General features: G+C 43.0%; 1 protein-coding gene and 1 pseudogene across 1 annotated transcript; one reads left to right on the forward strand and one right to left on the reverse strand.

Annotated features, from left to right (window-relative positions):
- Positions 1-1,781: 1,781 nt before the first annotated feature.
- On the forward strand, positions 1,782-11,628 carry LOC109467246 (CD209 antigen-like). Its single transcript, XM_019765189.1, has 6 exons — positions 1,782-2,157; positions 5,723-5,868; positions 6,018-6,265; positions 10,259-10,713; positions 10,972-11,373; positions 11,529-11,628. The coding sequence occupies exons 1-6, from the start codon at positions 1,872-1,874 to the stop codon at positions 11,537-11,539; spliced, it is 1,548 nt and encodes a 515-aa protein (XP_019620748.1). The 5' UTR covers positions 1,782-1,871; the 3' UTR covers positions 11,540-11,628.
- Positions 11,629-16,184: 4,556 nt separating this feature from the next.
- Positions 16,185-17,417, reverse strand: LOC109467252 (annotated as a pseudogene).
- Positions 17,418-19,909: the final 2,492 nt, after the last annotated feature.

The raw sequence follows: 19,909 nt of genomic DNA on the forward strand, positions 1-19,909 counted from the left end.
TGGAGTAACTTTATCAAGTACACATCACCGGATTAGTATAATCCGGAGGCATGATGATAATGATGATTTGTTTGCCGACTACTCTACTTTTATTGCAGCCAGGCCTAAATGGCAAGCTATTAAGCAACCAACAGAAACGTAATTTTGTGTGGAAGACGAGATCGTATGTATCGATTTGTACCTAAGTGTGGGGTCGTATGGCGTAACGGCAGAGTGTTCGACTCGGATCCAAGAGGTCACTGACATGCCACCGATCTTGTGCCCTTGGGAAAGACACTTAACACGACTTTCTTCAGTTTCCCCGAGTGAAATTAGTATTGTCCTGTCCTGTATTTGTTCTCTGAGTTGGTGGTGGCATAAAATAAGTTGATATAACTTGAGTGGTTTGTCACCATATCTAGTCACCATATCTAGTCATGAAATGTTCGGAAATATGAAAAAAAATAAATTAATAGTAAGCGATCATAAATACAGAGAATTATTCTGACATTTTGTCATGGAATAAATAGAATAAAATTTCAGCTCCTAGATCGGCAGACAACGTTACGAGTTACATATTATAAATGACAACAACGATAAACACAACGTAAATATAATCAAATGACGATAGTCAAATAATATATATCGACTACAAAAAAGCCATCTTGTCGACAACCAAAGAAGTGGGAGGGGGTCTTGGGCGTCTCTACTGAATGTGTATACGGCAGAGTTGGAGCATGCGCACATGTTTGTAAAATCACGTGATTACATCACGAGTTCTCTCCACGTGTGAATAGATGTGTTTGATCTCCTGCTTACCAGCACAGAGTACCTTTTTTTCCACGAAAATAAGTCTGGCTCTTGCATAAAAATTAGCTGCTATTGCATCACCTCATACCACGTCATTCTTCCAAATAAGGGTAAAAGTAACCATACCTCGTCAGACCAATTAAGGTATTATTTTATATATTCATGGATTTTTGCACAGCTATACACTGCGTGACAATACAGTCTACGGCCTTCTGAATTTATTTTATTTACCTTATTTTGAGTAAAAATAGCGATTGTAGCTTGAAAACCCAAATCCCCAACTGACAGTTCCAAAAAGAACACTCGGGTTCTACATGTTCCGACAGCGGAAGGATTTGGAAGATTCCATTGATGCATGAAGGTATAGACTATTGGAACACTTTACATTTTGGACAGGGGTAATTTAGGAACAGTCCATTTCGTGCAGGAGAGGGAAAGGTCCATTTTTGGTACGGGGGACGTGTTGAAGTCATTTGTTGCATTTGCTCCCGAGCAAATGTCGGCCTTTCCAGTTATCATATGATTTTGTACGCATGGTGCTAGCAGGTTTGATTTTGTAGATATTTAGAAATTATGAATAGAAAATGATCACGTTTTTACCCCATCTAGGAAGTTTCTAGTAGTCTGTCTTTATTCTTTCTTAATTTTATCTTCATTCTCTTTAGCTTTATTGAGATTCAAGACAATACAAATGCTGGCTCTATGCAGCTACCACATTAGGGTAAACACAACTTAAATACAATCAAATAACGTTAACGATAAATAGCATCAGATATATCGTATACAAAATAGCTATTAAATTGTCGACAACCAAAGAAGTGGGCTTGGGCGTCTCTACTGAATCTGTATACGACAGAGTTGGAGCATGCGCACATGTTTGTAAAATCACGTGATTACATCACGAGTTCTCTCCACGTGTGAATAGATGTGTTTGATCTCCTGCTTACCAGCCCAGATTACCTCTTTTTCCACGAAAATGAGTCTGGCTCTTGCATAAAAACAAAATGCTATTGCATCACCTCATGCCACGTCATTCTTCTGAATAAGAGCCTTACTCCGTCAGACTAATCAAGGTATTATTCATGATTTGTTCAGTTATAGTATACACAGGTACTGCGCGACAATACAGTCTGCACAGTACGGTCGAAATGTACGAGCAGGCAGAGCCTGTCCGGTCGCCTTTCTCCGGCCCCGACAGCCCCCAACCCAGCGAGCCGCCACCCCAACCCAGTCCCGTCCGTCAGAGTGGTTCACGCGGGCGTGCCCGCCATGGCAACGGTGCTTCGGACAAGCAGCGGGAAGACCAGGACACGTCTTCACACACGTACGAAAACGCCGAGGAGGCGAAACGTTACGCAACGTCTGCAGGTAACCGGCGCTTTTCACACCTGCCTTTTACAGTGGATATTTGTACAATCAGAAGAAAATCAACCTTTAGGGTACCCTGGGGGCCATCCTCGTTGGGCGAGTTAGTAAACGCGCGCGGGCCCTGGATAGCCCGTCCCCGGCACACGCCCTCCCCGCCCTACGCTGGGCACCACATGCGGAAACCCTCTAGGCCGCGCGCTGAAACCACATGCGGAAACCCTCTAGGCCGCGCGCTGATAGTAATTACGCAAACCCCCTAGGTCCCCCGCCAAAACGCCCGCGCGCGTTTACTAACTCTCCCCGACGCCCAACGAGGATGGCCCCCAGGGTACCTTTAGGGAGGGTATATTACTTATCGACTATTGCATAGCTTGCTATATGGATAAATTTGATGCAACAAGAAATCCCTCCAATCTTAACGGTACGCCCCGCATGTAAAATTCATCAGCAGGGTATCTGTATCGGTATAGCCGGTATAACCGCCCTTCGGCGTAACACAGGCGGCGCGGCGGCAGCTAGCTAGATAGCTAGATTCTTGTTCTTTTCTGGGCTGGTATCAGATACTTTGTGGTTGGTACTTTCATCAGTTTATTAGTCATTTTGTACATCATGCACAGTCTGGACATTCTACGTCTGTCTCCCAGTGACCCCCACTGTAGGTTTCTTTTTATTTCCGTTACACTAGCACCCCTTTGATGGTTCGTGCAGAATCTTGCAGCTTGATTCTGTACCCTTTCCAGTTTATCTTTGTCTTTCGTTGTAAATGGATTCCATACTGTCGCGGCATATTCTAGGTTTGGTCTTACAAGCGACGTGTAAGCAAGTGATTTTACCCATGTTGGACATGACCACAGATTCCGCCTAATAACTCCCAATGTTTATTTGTCCTTCGCAGTGATGTTGTTAACATGGGTGCCCCACTTAAGGCTACTTGTCAATGTAACACCGAGATACGGATGTTTTTTTGTTGTTGCCAAAGCTTGACCACAGAACAGATAGCTAGTTATATGTGGGGTTCGTTTGTTTGATATATGCATAATGTAGCATTTTCTGGGTTGAACTGCATAAGCCATTTGCTTTGCCATTCTTCCAGCGTGTTCAGATCTTTTTGTAGAAGGTGTGAGTCATTCTGTGTAGAAAGCTCTACATACAACAGACAGTCATCGGCAAATAATCTCACCTTTGAATCAAGCTGATCTGGTAGGTCATTAATATACAAGAGGAATAGCAATTGTCCAAGGACAGTTCTTTGCGGAACTCCTGACGCTACTCTAAATGGAGCCGAAGCCTTCCCTCCCACCACTACTGTTTTCTCCCTGTTGGTTAGAAAGGCTTTTAACCAATTTAGAGTTGTTCCTTGGATTCCATAGTACTGCAGTTTTGAGATGAGCCTACCATGGGGAACTTTGTCGAACGCTTTTGAGAAGTCAAGTATCGCTAAACTATTTCCTTTTTCCTGTTCAGTGCACCAGCTATGTCATAAACTGTTACTATGAGTTGTGTTTCTGTGGATCGCTTAGCTCTAAATCCATGCTGGTAGTCCGTCAATATGTTGTGACTTTCTAAATGCTTCATCACTTCGTTGTGGACGATGTCTTCAAGCAGTTTACAGGACACACAGGTCAGTGAAACAGGTCTGTAGTTGCTGGGTACCGCTCTATCTCCCTTTTTGAAAATGGCGCAAATATTTGCATCCCTCCAGTCTTTAGGTATCTCTCCGATGTTCAACGAGTGTTGAAAAATATTGGTTGACACAGGTGCGATTTCAATAGCTGTCATTTTCAGGAGCCAGGGTGCTATTTGGTCTGGACCGCATGCTTTAGATGGGTTGAGACCCTCAAGCATTTTTTCCACGCCAACAAAAGAATATTTTATGTCTTCCATGGGAGGAGTACATGGCTGACCCAGAGATGGCATATCTGTTGTGTCTTCTTCGGTGAAAACGCTTTTGAATTGTGAGCTGAGTGCTTCTGCTTTTTTCCCCCACTGTCACTGATGATGGTATTTCCCACCTTTAGGGGTGCTACCCCGATAAGGTCTATCCTTAGTCCTTTTATGTACGACCAGAATGTTTTGGGTTTGTCAACTATAGCTTCTCCGAGTATGTCTGCCACATATTTTGAGTGCTTTTCTGAACCCCCTTCTTAACTCTCTTATATTTGTTCCAGTCTTTGTCTTGTTCTGTTTTCTTAGCTTTGTTATAAAGGCGCTGTTTCTTACGACAATGTTGCCTTAGATTTCTGTTAAACCAGGGCAGGTTGTATCGGCTTGAAGTCATTTTGCTTGGGATGTGCCTGTTCATAGTAAGTTCCATCTTGCCTTTGAAGTCTGCCCACTTCTGTGATACTGACATGTCCTCTGTTCTTTTGTCAAAGTTATTGGCATATATAGTCCGTGAGATCTTTCGTGATGGCTGGTTCATCGGCTTTTGTGCGAATGTAAACTTTTCTCTTGGGTTTCCTGTTTTGTTTCGGTGCCAAGTTAACATCCACCAGAACCATGTCATGGTCACTTAACAACTGTAGTCTTTTCAATTATATTGGGGTTATTACCCAAAACCAGATCCAAAAGGTTACCATTTCTAGATGCTTCTTGCACTGTTTGGGATAACCCGTGGTTATCCATTAGGCACAGAAGTTTCTCTGCTTGACCTGTGTGGGTCTGAGTGTTGTCAGTTGTACTAATGCCCCAATTGATGCCTGGGGTGTTGAAGTCCCCAAGTATGATCCCATTGTCAGAGTTTACTTTAGCTCCCAATTTACCTATAGACCTGTCAAGTTCATCCAGACTATTGCCCTGGTCTGATGGGGGTCTGTAGTATGTACCTATTATCAGTTGTTTTCTTCCTACAAGTTGAGTTTGTGTCCACAGAAGCTCGCAGTCTGTGTCTAGGTCTGGCCTATGGGTAACAATTAGATCATCCCTGTAAGCCTGAAATACACCACCTCCTTGGCCAGTTTGTCTGTCTTTCCGGTGTGCTATGTAGTTGCTGGGGAATATTTCACTACTTGCTATGTTTTGGTTGAGCCATGACTCTGTACCTGCTACTATATCTGAATTGTAAGTGTCAAGTACTGTCGCCAGTTTAGATGTTTTGTTCCGCACACTCTGGCAGTTTACTAGGAGAATTTTACTTTTGGATCTCTTGTGACTATAACCCCACATTTGAGAATTATCCAGCTTTGGTTCCCGCACCGGTGGGCATTTGGTGCGATGGAATCCCCAGCTTCATAAAGGCAGCAACGGGACTTAAGAAGTCATGGTGTTTCTGATATCAGTCCTAAAACATACGGTCATTAGGTGTGTGTGTATGTAGGCATATGTATGTATGTATGTATGTATGTGAGTGTGTGTGTGTGTGTGCATGCGTGTGTGTGTGTGTGTGTGTGCGTGCGTGCGTGCGTGTGTGTGTGTGTGTGTGTGTGTGTGTGTGTGTGTGTGCTTGTGTGATGCGTGTGCGGACGTGCTTGTATGTTGGTCTGGCATTAAACTAGTGTATTCATTCATTAACATGTATTAAATAATTACCCGAGCGAAGCATGTAAGCATGTTTTTTTCCTACCAGATGGCGGATATCCGGGTGGAGCGAGCGGCCGCCGTGGTGTCTGTAGTTTCCTCCGCGCCCGCCGCAGCTTCCTCGCCGCCGGCATCGCCGTGCTGCTTAGCCTGTGCGCTGTGGGACTCGCCCCTTTGACGTTCAGCAACAAACAGGTAACGGTCTTATACCAGAAAGCTTTTGTTAGGCTGTTTTTCTTATTCTCATTCTGCTTTTAAGGAGGGTACAAGAAAGAATTATCTGCAGTTTTTGGTAAGTTTGCTTCTTACGTTTGGTATTCTGACGTACGTATATACCTTTGTAGGAAATATCGCAATTGAAACGCGACCAAGACGGCATGTCCACCACTGTTGACGCCCTGAAAAGCGACCAAGACGCCTTGAAGCGCGACCAAGACGGCATGTCCACCACTGTTGACGCCCTGAAAAGCGACCAAGACGGCATGTCCGCCACTGTTGAGGCCTTGAAGCGTGACCAAGACGGCATGTCCACCGCTGTTGACGACGTAAAACGCGACCTGGACAACGAGCGAAGCCGAATCGCCACCTTGGAGCAGCGTCTTCATAAGATTGAGAAGACTTTACGTAATTATAAATTGCGTTTTAATCTGTTATGTTTTCCCTTTATGTTGGTCTATTTGAAAACGTCATTTGTTGAAAAAAACAGGTAATGCAGGTCACTATTTCATTACATGTGTGAGTGGGGGGGGGGGGTAGTCCATTTTAAATATTCGTATATCGAATATATCCCGGGGGTTGATTTATTGCATGTATTTAATGATATTCATATGACCCGTCTATGACAGGTTGCTAATATAAACATTATTTTCCAGCATCTTGCCCCAAAGGGTTACACAATCTGGCGTGACATCTGCTACAAGGCATTCAACACACTCAAGACCTTCCGCGACGCGGCCGCGGCCTGTCGTGCAGACGGCGGCACCCTCGCCATGCCCCGAGACGCCGAGACCAACGCCTTCCTCATCTCCCTGTACAACTCCGTGAGCGACACGGATGCCTTCTGGATCGGCCTGCACGATCAGAGCGAAGAGGGAAAGTTTGAGTGGGTGGACGGTTCTGCACTTGGGCCGTACACCTCCTGGGGTCCGGGACAGCCGACCGGCACCAAATATGGGGGCGACTACGATTGCGTCCTTTACTCCGCACTGCCATCTCGGAAAGACAAGTGGAGCGACGACGGATGCCACAGGACGTTTCGCTTCATATGCCAGGCTGCTCAAGGTACTTATTATATCCTCACTATTTTCTGAAACCCTTCCATCCGGTAAACACAGCACAGAATAAGCGGCAGACCATCATTGCTCCTGTTACAAACCAAGTCTTTACTAAATCGTTCCACAGCTCATCCCTGATAATTCTAACCTTTTGTTTTTCAGAACGTCCATAGGCGACTGTCGAGAGTCTCACCACTGCTGTATAGCTGCTGTAGTACAACTTAAGACCGGCAATTATAGCATTGTTTTAGATCAACAGTTTTCTACAAAAGTTGAATCCGCAAAGTAGAAATACTGAATGGAACGGAGCAGTTCTGTACAATGGTAGTCACGCTTGTTTTCATATGGAACATTTGTCAACACATTTAGTCAAGACACACAATGTCCTTCTGAAGGCAGAACCATATCAAGTTTACTTGATAGAAATGAGTGAAACATTCAGATGTAAGTTTTCCTGAATATGTGGAAGGTAGCAGGTTTAGGGATTGTGATTCTGTGGTAGAAGTAGACGCTGTGCCAATAGAACTTTTACATTTTATTGGTTTTTACTTTTGTTATTATTGTTACTTATTACTATACAATGTACAGGCACACAATGTCCTTCTGGTGGCAGAATTATAGAGAGTGTATTTTGTAAAACATTGGAAATACTCGAATTGAGTGAATTTGGGAGACAACAACTTGAGCAAGTCTTAAGAAATAGCGGTTCTGTCACAGAAGTACACGGTGTACCAATATAACATTCATAATTTTATTACTTATTACATGTATTACTTTTTACTTATTTAGTCAAGGCACAGAATGTCCTTCTGATGGCAGAATCATATCAAGTTTACTTAATGAAAATAAGGGCAACATTCAGATGTAACTTTTCTTGAATATTTTAAAAGTAACAAGTTTAGAAATGGTGATTTTGTGGTAGAAGTAGACGCTGTGCCAATACAATATTCATATTTTTCATTACCTCTATCAATATTGTTATTCATAACGACACATTGTACAGATGCAAAATGTCCTTCTGAAGGCAGGATCATTGAAGATTATTTGGTAAAGAACGGGCAACACGTGTTTTTAATGTTTGGAAGACAAAAAGTATTTTCAAAAGTTGGATCCGTAACAGAGGTGAACGACGTACCAATATAACATGCACAGTTTTATCACTTATTAGTACTTATTGTAGACAAGGTACCGAATGTTCTTCTGATGACTTAATCATATCACGTTTACTTGGGAAAAATTTGGCAACACTGGAATTGAGTGAACTTTGGTAAGAAAACACCTGGAACAAGTCAGAAATGATGGTTCTGTCGTGGAAGGAAAGGCTTACGGTGCCAATATAACGTGTTATTAGTAAGAAGCATATACGTATAGGATTTAATCGCCAGTATGTAAAAGAATTTCAAGTAAAAGAATTTCAATTGTACATCAACGACATCAGTAGATTTGTAATTGTCGTGTTATATGGATGTTTGACGGAGCAATTGAAGGACCTGTGACATTAAATATGGCTGTAACCATGTAACAGTTTAACACCACTGTAACGACCAAGTGTAACAATTTAATATCACTGTAGCACTCAAGACTGAAACAATGTAAAGCTTAATATTACTGTAACAATCTAGACTGTAACAATGTAACAGTTCGTTACCACTGTAACAATTACGATTGTAGCAATCTAACACTGGTATTAATATATATTATTATAACGACTGTTACAATGCAACAGTGTAACAATCAAGGCTGTAACAATGCAACAGTTTATAACCACTGTTAAATCTGCTGCCTGTAATTGAGACTGTTAAGACTGCTTAAGATTTTGCACTTTTTGGTGGTTTCTACAATAAAAAAGAACTGTTGTGGTTCAATGCGCATCTGTAATTTTTTAAACTGTGTGCCAGTGTAACAGGATGTTTGGTGTGTTAGTTCTTTCTTTTTATTCTCATTTTCTTTATTCAGATTGCAGCAAGACAAAACAGCGCTGGCACTAGGCAACTAACACATATATCATACATATTGCAACAAGGGTAAACACATTCAACGTAAATACACTAAAATAAACATAAATAGCATCAGATATACCGGATAAAAAATAAGATTTTGTAGACAACTACAGAAGTGTGTTGGGGGGGGGGGCATCTCTGGTACATGTATATATGGCAACGTTTGTGTACATGCGCACATGTCTGTAAAATCACGAGATTGCCAGGCAGGATTAATTCTTCTTCCACGAAAATGAGTCTGCTTCTTCTAGAAAAACAAAATGCAATACGAAAGACGTCATACCACGTCACCACTCCTAATACGGGCAAGGTATCCTTCCTTCTTCAGACTAATCGTGGCGCCCTTGTGAATATGCACGCGCCTTGACGTTGGTTGTTGTACTGCGTACCTGCTGTCTGCACAGTCGAAATGTACGAGCAGGCAGAGCCTGTCCGGTCGCCTTTCTCCGGCCCCGACAGCCCCCAACCCAGCGGGCCGCCACCCCAACCCCTTCCCGTCCAGCAGAGTGGTTCACGCGGGCGTGTCCGCCACGGCAACGGCGCTTCTGACAAGCAGCAGGAAGACCAGGACACGTCTTCACACACGTACAAAAACGCCGAGGAGGCGAAACGTTACGCAACGTCTGCAGGTAACCGACGCTTTTCTGACCTGTTTTTTACAGTGGATATTTGTACAAGCAGAAAAAACTATTCCTGTAGAGAAAGTATATGAACACTTTTCGTCTTTTGTATTGTACTTCACTGTATGGGTAAATGACAACAAGAAATCCATCCCTTACTCAAAGTTCCTTATATGAAATTCATTAGCAGGATACTCGAACGTTCTTGCAACTGTGCACATTTGGTGCCGTGGTGTGTGTGTGTGTGTGTGTGTGTGTGTGTGTGTGTGTGCGTGTGCATGAGCATGTGTGTGTGTATGTATGTGCGTGTGTGTTGATGTGACATTAAACTCGAATATTCATTCATTACACGTTGATTCGGAACGTCCATGTAAAAAAAAATAGCCCGAGCGAAATACTAGTATGTTTTTCCTACCAGACGGCACGTATTCGGGTGGAGCGAGCGGCCGCCGTGGTGTCTGTAGCTTCCTCCGCGCCCGCCGCAGCTGCCTGCTGGCAGCCGGCATCGCCGTGTTACTTGGCCTGGTCGCCGTGGGACTCGCCCCTCTGACGTTCAGCAACAAACAGGTAACATTCTAGTACCACAAAGCTTGTTCGAGTTTTTTTTCTCTGATTCTCATTCTGTTTATATAAAAAATGACTTTTTTTGCAGGTTTTCGTAAATATGCTTCTTACATTCGGTATTTTGAAGCGCGTATAAAATATGTTTTCAGGAAATATCTCAATTGTCGACGACTGTCAAACGAGACTTGCGCCAACTGTCCACCACGGTTGACGCCCTGAAGCGCGACCAAGCTGCCTTAAAGCGCGACCAAGACGCCTTGAAGAGCGACCAAGACACCTTGCGCCGACTGTCTGCCCCTGTTGACGCCTTGAAGCGCGACCGAGACACCTTGCGCCGACTGTCTGCCACTGTTGACGCCTTGAAGCGCGACCAAGACGCCTTGCGCCGACTGTCTGCCACTGTTGACGCCTTGAAGCGCGACCAAGACGACGTGCACCGACTGTCCGCCACTGTTGACGCCTTGAAGCGCGACCAAGACGGCATGTCCACCACTGTTGACGACTTGAAACGCGACCTGGTCAACGAGCGAAGCCGAACCGGCACTTTGGAGAAGCGTCTTCATGAGATTGCGAAGACTTTACGTAATTATAAATTGCATTTTAATCTGCTATGTTTTCCCTTTATGTTGGTCTATTTGAAAACGTCATTTTTTTCTTAAAAACAGATGATGCAGGTCACTGTTTCATTATGTGTAAGTGTGTGTGTGTGGTGGGGGGGGGGTAGTACATATTAGATATTCGTATATGGAATTCATCCCGGGGGTATTTATCGCATGTATATAATGATATCAATATATGACCCATCTATAACATGTTGCTAATATAAACCTTCTTTTACAGTATCTTGTCCTGAAGGTTACACAATCTGGCGTGGAATCTGCTACAAGGCCTTCAACACAGGCAGGTCCTTCAGCGATGCGGGCGCGGCCTGTGGTGCAGACGGCGGCACCCTCGCCATGCCCCGAGACGCGGACACCAACGCCTTCCTCATCACCCTGTACAACTCCGTGTGCAAGAGTTGTGCCTTCTGGTTCGGCCTGCACGATCAGGGCGAAGAGGGGCGGTTTGAGTGGGTGGACGGGTCTGCACTTGGGCCGTACAGCTCCTGGGGTCCTGGAGAACCGAACGACGTCAGGCGTGGCGAAGATTGCGTCGTTTACTCCGGAATGCCATTTCTGAAAGACAAGTGGAACGACGAAAAATGCCACGAGAAGTTTCGCTTCATATGCCAGGCTGCTCCAGGTATCTATTATATCCTCACTATTTTCTGAAACCCTTCCATCCGGTAAACACAGCACAGAATAAGCGGCAGACCATCATTGCTCCTGTTACAAACCAAGTCTTTACTAAATAATTCCACAGCTCATCCCTGATAATTCTAACCTTTTGTTTTTCAGAACGTCCATAGGCGACTGTCGAGAGTCTCACCACTGCTGTATAGCTGCTGTAGTACAACTTAAGACCGGCAATTACAGCATTGTTTTAGATCAACATTTTTTTTTACAAAAGTTGGATCCGCAAAGTAGAAATACTGAATGGAACGGAGCAGTTCTGTACAATGGTAGTCACGCTTGTTTTCATATGGAACATTTGTCAACACATTTAGTCAAGACACACAATGTCCTACTGAAGGCAGAATCATGTCGAGTTTACTTGATGAAAATGAGGGAATCATTCAGATGTAAGTTTTCCTGAATATTTGAAAGGTAGCAGGTTTAGTAATGGTTATTCTTTTGTAGAATTAGACGCTGTGCCAACAGAACATCTATATGCTTATAATTTATTGGTTTTACTATTGTTATTATTGTTACTTATTACTATACAATGTAAAGGCATACAATGTCCTTCTGGTGGCAGAATCATAGAAAATGTATTTTGTAAAATATTGGCAACACTCGAATTGAGTGAATTTGGGAGGCAACAACTTGACCAAGTCTTAAGAAATAGCGGTTCTGTCACAGAAGTACACGGTGTACCAATATAACATTCATAATTTTATTACTTATTACATGTATTACTTTTTACTTATTTAGTCAAGGCACAGAATGTCCTTCTGATGGCAGAATCATATCAAGTTTACTTAATGAAAATAAGGGCAACATTCAGATGTAACTTTTCTTGAATATTTTAAAAGTAACAAGTTTAGAAATGGTGATTTTGTGGTAGAAGTAGACGCTGTGCCAATAATATATTCATATTTTTCATTACCTCTATCAATATTGTTATTCATAACGACACATTGTACAGATGCAAAATGTCCTTCTGAAGGCAGGATCATTGAAGATTATTCGGTAAAGAACGGGCAACACGTGTTTTTAAATGTTTGGAAGACAAAAAGTCTTACGAAAAGTTGCATCCGTCACAGAGGTAGACGACGTACCAAAATAACATGCACAGTTTTATCACTTATTAGTACTTATTGTAGACAAGGTACCGAATGTTCTTCTGATGACTTAATCATATCACGTTTACTTGGGAAAAATTTGGCAACACTGGAATTGAGTGAACTTTGGTAAGAAAACACCTGGAACAAGTCAGAAATGATGGTTCTGTCATGGAAGGAAAGGCTTACGGTGCCAATATAACGTGTTATTAGTAAGAAGCATCTAAGTATAGGATTTAATCGCCAATATGTAAAAGAATTTCAAGTGAAGGAATGTCAATTGTACATCAACGACATCAGTAGATTTGTAATTGTCGTGTTATATGGATGTTTGACGGAGCAATTGAAGAACCTGTGACATTTAAACATGGCTGTAACCAAGTAACAGTTTAACACCACTGTAACGAACAGGGCTGTAACAATGTAATACCACTGTAGCACTCAAGACTGAAACAATGTAAGAGTTTAACACTACTGTAACGACCAAGTGTAACACTTTAATACCACTGTAGCACTCAAGATTGAAACAATATAAGAGTTTAATACTACTGTAACAATCTAGACTGTAACAATGTAACAGTTCGTTACCACTGTAACAATTACGATTGTAGCAATCTAACACTGGTATTAATATATATTATTATAACGACTGTTACAATGCAACAGTGTAACAATCAAGGCTGTAACAATGTAACAGTTCGTTACCACTGATAAATCTGCTGTCTGTAATTGAGACTGTTAAGAATGCTTAAGATTTTGCACTTTTTGGTGGTTTCTAAAATAAAAAAGAACTCTTGTGGTTCAATGCGCATCTGTAATTTTTTAACTGTGTGCCAGTGTAACAGGATGCTTGGTGTGCTAGTTCTTTCTTTTTCTTCTCATTTTCTTTATTCAGTTTAATATCAATGTAACAACTATAACAAGACTATAACAATGTAACAGTTTTACTACCACTGCAACAATCAAGACTTTAACAATGTAACAGTTTTAATACCACTGTAACAATCAAGACTGTAACAATGTAACAGTTTAATACCACTGTAACAATCAAGACTGTAACAATGAAACAGTCATTAATATCACTGTAACAATCAAGACTGTAATAAGGTAACAGTTTAATATCACTTTTAGATGCTGTAATAAGTTATAATTTAGAGCTATCGGGGTGTCTATCATCTTACGTCGATGAAGGTTAGACATCCAGGTAATACAATACGCCAAAAAGCAGTTACTCAAGCAACTGGATATGATTTTGGAAACGGTAAGACGTTTCAGCTTAGTAAGTATCCACTAGCTTTCGTCAGTGACTTGTCTTCACTTTATTTGCATATCAATCAATAGTTTGTGCTTATAAACCTACAATTCTCCTCTGGTCTCTCACTCACTGACGAAAGCTAGTGGATCTTCATATCCAGTTGCTTGAGTAACTGCTTTTTGGTGTGTGTATCATCTTACTTCATGACGGGACCTAACGAAAATACATGTATATTCAACCCGTTGGAAGTGGTTTGAACACCTTTATTTCGTGCGATATCGTAAAGACCTATGCGTAAATAACTACTGTGGCTTCATTATAACTTTGAATGTATATTGACGAGATTTTAATAGGCACAACAAAAAGTACAGGTACTTTCGTATGGTCTTCTACAACTAAAGATCTAACGAAGTTAACTAAGCTAACAAGCCCAACAATGTATATTGACGAGTTTTTTAATTGGCCCAACAAAAAGTACAGGCACTTTCGTACGGTCTTCTACAACTAAAGATCTAACGAAGTTAACTAAGCTAACAAGCGAGTTTAAATAAAGGCTTACTACTACTACTACTACTACTACTATATGTATGAATAAAGCCATTCTACGTACAGGATATATATATATGTTAGCAAAAACAATAAAGTTTTAACCATACTTATAAATGATAAAAAAAAAATATCTCGAGTTCTTCCCTAAAGTTGTCCTTCTTGTAGTAACCATCTACCTATCGATCTATCTATTTATCTACCAAGGATGTATACACGTATATATGGAGTATTAGCTATTAGTAAGTAATACTGGTAACATTGTCATTGCCAATGTTAATCACTATATCATCTAAAGGGAACAACAGATCTAGTCCTAAGTTACATCAATAGATACATGGTGTAAAACAAGTCAGGCAAAAAGTCGTTGAAGAGATTCATTTGTCACGTATATACGGGTGGGGCCCGGCAGACCGATGCAAGTCTCGGGCCTAGTCTCGCGCTCTCACGAGATTAGGCCACTCCGTGAATAAGATGGACTGAAAGCCATCGAAAATTTGGAGGTTAGTATCCTTATCCTTCCAAAGTTGCCACTGATGAAAGAATTCACTAGTAACCAGGAAAAAAGTCATTTTCAATTAAGTTACTTTCTTATCATCACCATTATCGTTGATTCTCTCGCAAGACTCTCCACAACACAGAAGCTAACACTGACGACTACACAAAACTCTCTGAGAATTTTTGTCCACTAAAACACGGACATAACGTCTTAATTGTAACGTTTCTACATAAACAATTGTTATATAAACATATAAGGCAAGTGTACTTCTACATTCTAACTTATCTATATATACATTTGTATACATTTAAGGCGTTTCAACAGTGTACTTTGCTAGGTGGCGAACTAAAGTTACTTTCCGTGATGTGGAATATCCGCAGTAGGTTCTTCACCCGTATGTCATATATGTATGGAAGGGTTGCTGCTATGAGCTGACCTGTTACCAGTGTGTTTAGCCATGTTTCGGCATCGATGGATATTCCGTGTAGCAGCGTAGTCGCACTGGTCACAGATTTAGGGTTTCTCACCACCAGGTGTAGCTATGTGTAGTTGTAATGACCTCTTATGCGCAGAAGAATAGTTACACTGAACACACTTGTAGGGGTTTTCTCCTGTTTGTTTTCTCATAGGCACAGTTAGGTTATGGTCACACTCCCCACACATGTAGGGTTTGTCTCATGTATGTTTAGTCATGTGTCGGTCTAAAAGACCTTTCTGTGCAGCAGAATAGTCACACTGGTCACATTTGTAGGGTTTCTCACCTGTATGTTTTCTCATGTGCAGGGTTAGGCTAGACCTGTCAGCTGTCCTGTATCCGCACTCCCCACACATTTAGGGTTTGTCTCCGGTGTGTTTAGCCATGTGTCGGTCTAAAGGACCTTTCTGTGCAGCAGAATAGTCACACTGGTCACATTTGTAAGGTTTCTCACCTGTATGTTTTCTCATATGCAGGGACAGGTTAGGTCTAGTAGCCGTCCTAAAGCCACACTCCCCACACATGTAGGGTTTGTCTTAAGTGTGTCTATTAAGCATGTGTTGGTCTAAATGGACTTTCTGTACGGCAGAATAGTCACACTGGTCACATTTATAAGGTTTTTCCCCAGTATGTTTTCTCATATGCACGGTTAGGCAAGACCTAAAAGCTGTCCTGTATCCGCACTCCCCGCACATGTAGGGCTTGTCCCCAGTGTGTTTAGCCATGTGTGTGTCTAAATTGACTTTCTGTGAAGCAGAATAGTCGCAACGGCCACACTTGTAGGGTTTCTCTCCTGTATGTTTTCTCATATGTACAGTTAGATGGGACCTATCAGCTGTCCTGTATCCGCACTTCCCACACATGTAGGGTTTATCGCCAGTGTGTCTAAGCATGTGTTGGTCTAAACAGACTTTGTGTGCAGTAGAATAGTCACACTGGTCACATTTGTAGGGTTTCTCACCTGTGTGTTTTTTCATATGTCTATTTAAGGCAGACCTGTCAGCCGTCCTGTATCCGCACTCCCCGCACATGTAGGGTTTTTCTCCGGTGTGTTTACCCATGTGTTTGTGCACATCACTTTTCTGTGCAGCAGAATAGCCACACTGATCACATTTGTAAAGTCTTTCCCCAGTATGCTTTTTCATATGCACGGATAGGTTAGACCTGTCAGCCGTCCTGTATCCGCACTCCCCGCACATGTAGGGTTTGTCTCCAGTGTGTTTAGCCATGTGTTTGTGCACATCACTTTTCTGTGCAGCAGAATAGCCACAATGGTCACATTTGTAAAGTCTTTCCCCAGTATGCTTTTTCATATGCCTGGATAGGTGAGACCTGTCAGCCGTCCTAAATTCGCACTCCCCGCACATGTAGGGTTTGTCTCCAGTGTGTTTAGACATGTGTATGTCTAAACTGACTTTACGTGCCGCAGAATAGTAACACCGGTCACACTTGAAACGTTTGTCCACAGTACCTTTCACCACAGGCCCGTCCGTCTGCTCTGTTGGACTCTGTACGGCAGGATGGACAGAGTTTACCCCGTGCGTTTCCTCCGATAGAATGTCCCCTGCCTTGTCCTGCTGTTCTCCCGTGTCTGTTGCCGGGTCCTCGCTGCTGCTTGTCTCGTTCCCAGGGTGCACAGTTGGCAGCTCGTCCGCAGGAATCTCACTGCGTCTCTGGTCCATAATTTTCTGAAAGCAAAGATAAAATCTCTCAAATTGAATCGTCGACAACGTTTACATACTATCCGTTTCTTTGTAAGCCCAAAAATAAAACACCAGAATTTTAAGCATGGTGATATTTCCGTACTATTTATTGACAATGATACAGTCTATATGACCCCCATAGCCAGTATATTTGGAAAGAGACCAGTGATATTGGAAATTGGATATCAGATACCCTATCTGGGTCGATCTGCCCCCCTCCCCATGTATACCTTAGATAATTCACGTATCCCGATTTGAAGTATCTGCTGCGGTACCGTGACACAGCGAGTGTAGGCTGTACAAAAAGGTCTTACCTGTCTTTCAAAACTGCCCAGAGTAGGTTTAGAGCCGAAGTGAGTTGGAAATCGCCTCAGATTGGAGATAAATGACACCCTCGGACGGCTCAAAATGGCGGACAAGCGTCATCAAAGGTGACAAACAATACGGATGGGGCAAAGGTCAAAGTTGACAAACCTGATTACCCAAATCCAGGATTTTGTCGTTACGGACGTCTTGCATGATATATTGCTCTTTTCTCTCTCCCACATAGAAGCGAGGTGGATGCTGGCAGAGTTGGATCGCACGGCAACGTGGGGAAGGATGAAGTTCAAACCTAAGAAGTCTAGATGCATGGTGATAAGGAAAGGGAAGATCTCAGGAAGATTCAAGTTATACGTGCAGGGAGACCCCATCCCATCAATACAAGGCAACCCAATCAAGTGCCTGGGCAAGTGGTACGATGAAACACTTACAGACAAGAGAAATGTCCACAGTACAGTGGAACAGACCCAGGAGTGGCTAAGGAGAATAGAGAAATCAGGCCTCCCAGGGAAGTTTAAGGCGTGGCTGTACCAGAATGGGTTGTTGCCGAGATTGATGTGGCTGCTAACTGTTTACGAGATGCCACTAACGTCTGTTGCAGAGATCGAGAGGAAAATCAACAAGCATCTGAGGCGGTGGTTAGGAGTGCCGCCAAGCTTTACCGCGATAGGGCTGTATACAAAGGCAGGGCAGATGCAGCTCCCGCTGTCGTCAGTGGAGGAGGAGTACAAAGTAGCCAAATGCAGAACTGTCATGCTGTATAGGGACTCTCACGACCAGAAAGTTAGAGATGCCGGAGTCACAACTAGAGCAGGTCGGAGGTTCAAAGCTGACTCACTGGTAGACCAAGCAGAGGGAATGCTGGTGTTGCGAGACATCATCGGAATTACCAACATCGGAAGACAGGGCTTAGGTTCCACCCACTTCCAACAGTGGGGAAAGGCAAACAGAGAGGAGAGAAGGTCTCTAGTTCAGGAGGAAGTTAGGAAGCTAGAGGAAGAAAAGCGGATAGCGAAGGCAACCCAGATGGCAACACAGGGTGCGTGGACAAAGTGGAACCTTCCCAGCAAGAAAATCTCATGGGCAGATCTGTGGAATCTCGAACCTTATCGCATATCCTTCATGCTAAGATCAGTTTACGACACCTTACCTTCACCATCCAACCTATACAGATGGGGGGCTAAGAGAAGACCCAGCATGTAAACTCTGTGGGGAGAGAGGCACCATGGCCCATATACTGTCTTCATGCAAAACGGCTCTTGCCCAGGGTCGGTATCGCTGGCGCCACGACAAGGTGTTGACCGTGTTAGCATGCTCCCTAGAAGAAGCCAGGAAGAGAAAGAGACAGGGAAGCACGAGGCCGGGGTCAACAATCGCCTTTGTAAGAGAGGGGGAGAGGAGAACGATCACAGGCAGATCTAGAGAAGTAGGCAACATTCTGGAGAAGGCGAAGACATGGGAGCTCAGAGTCGACTTGGGGAGGAAGTTGCAGTTCCCCAAAGTAGTTCAGACAAAGCTACGACCAGACGCAGTGCTGTGGGCAGAAGCTGAGAAGAAGTTAGTTCTCGTCGAGCTAACTGTCCCCTGGGAAGAAAGGTGTGAAGAGGCGTACGAGAGGAAGAAGAACAAGTATCAGGAGCTCACAGATGAGTGCAGAAGTAAAGGATGGCAGGCGTGGCTGTTTCCTGTAGAAGTGGGTTGCAGGGGCTTTCCGGCCCAGTCAGTATGGAAGCTGTTCACCGCCATAGGTGTGAAAGGGAAAGAGAGAAAGGTCGCAGTTCGCAAGCTGGGTGAGGCGGCAGAGAGGTCATCCTGCTGGTTATGGAGTAGAAGAGAAGAAAGTTGCTGGAAGCCTGGCGGAGAGGATGTGCAGTGAGTTGGCCGCCACTGCTGGACCCAACAACTCGAGGGCGTCACGGTTGAGGGTCGAAACGCCCAAGGAAGGTTGCACCGTCTGATGACATCCATCTCCTCAAGCAACACAGCACTACTCCACTACATAGGTGAGCGGAGTAGATCATGGCAGCATCCTTGCTGTATTCACCAACTCTTTTCTCTGCTCTATCACTTTGAACAACTGTTTCTGCTGCATTTGCTACAATTTTAGTAGTAGATGTTCGAAGAAAAAGACTATAAAAAGATGTTTGCAAAGTGGATGTTACAATTGTGCTGATGAGTAGATATGAGATATGTGTATATATCAGCTTATTTCACAACATGAGCGAATTGAATATGAAGATGTAAATATAAAGATGTAAAGATGTACATGGGGCTAGGTAAGGTAAGGTAAGGTACAAGCAGCTTGAAATGGTTGCAGTACCTTTATTTCTTTTCGCACAATAATACAATATGTAATGTATCTAAACCTAAGTCTAAAGAACTACTTTATAATGGAAAGGACAACGTGAGCGAATTGAATACATATAGACATGTACAAGCAGTTTGAAACGGTTTCAGTACCTTTATTTCTTTTCGCACTATAATACAATATGTAATGTATCTAAACCTAAGTGTAAAAAAACTTTACAATGAGAAGGAGTGTTTTCTTCGTTCGAGTATTATGATGATTGGTTCTATCTATATTTCTTCATCGCGT

The sequence above is a fragment of the Branchiostoma belcheri genome, unplaced genomic scaffold (genome assembly GCF_001625305.1).
Source record: "Branchiostoma belcheri isolate BF01 breed outbred unplaced genomic scaffold, Haploidv18h27 scaffold179, whole genome shotgun sequence".
Taxonomy (NCBI): domain Eukaryota; kingdom Metazoa; phylum Chordata; class Leptocardii; order Amphioxiformes; family Branchiostomatidae; genus Branchiostoma; species Branchiostoma belcheri.

Bases quoted from the DNA above. Each gene is read 5' to 3' on its own strand.
- LOC109467246 (XM_019765189.1), top strand. From the start codon at position 1,872: ATGATTTGTTCAGTTATAGTATACACAGGTACTGCGCGACAATACAGT. The intron at 2,158-5,722 runs GTAACCGGCGCT...TTTTCCTACCAG, and splicing joins ACGTTACGCAACGTCTGCAG to ATGGCGGATATCCGGGTGGA. The intron at 10,714-10,971 runs GTAATTATAAAT...CTTCTTTTACAG, and splicing joins TGAGATTGCGAAGACTTTAC to TATCTTGTCCTGAAGGTTAC.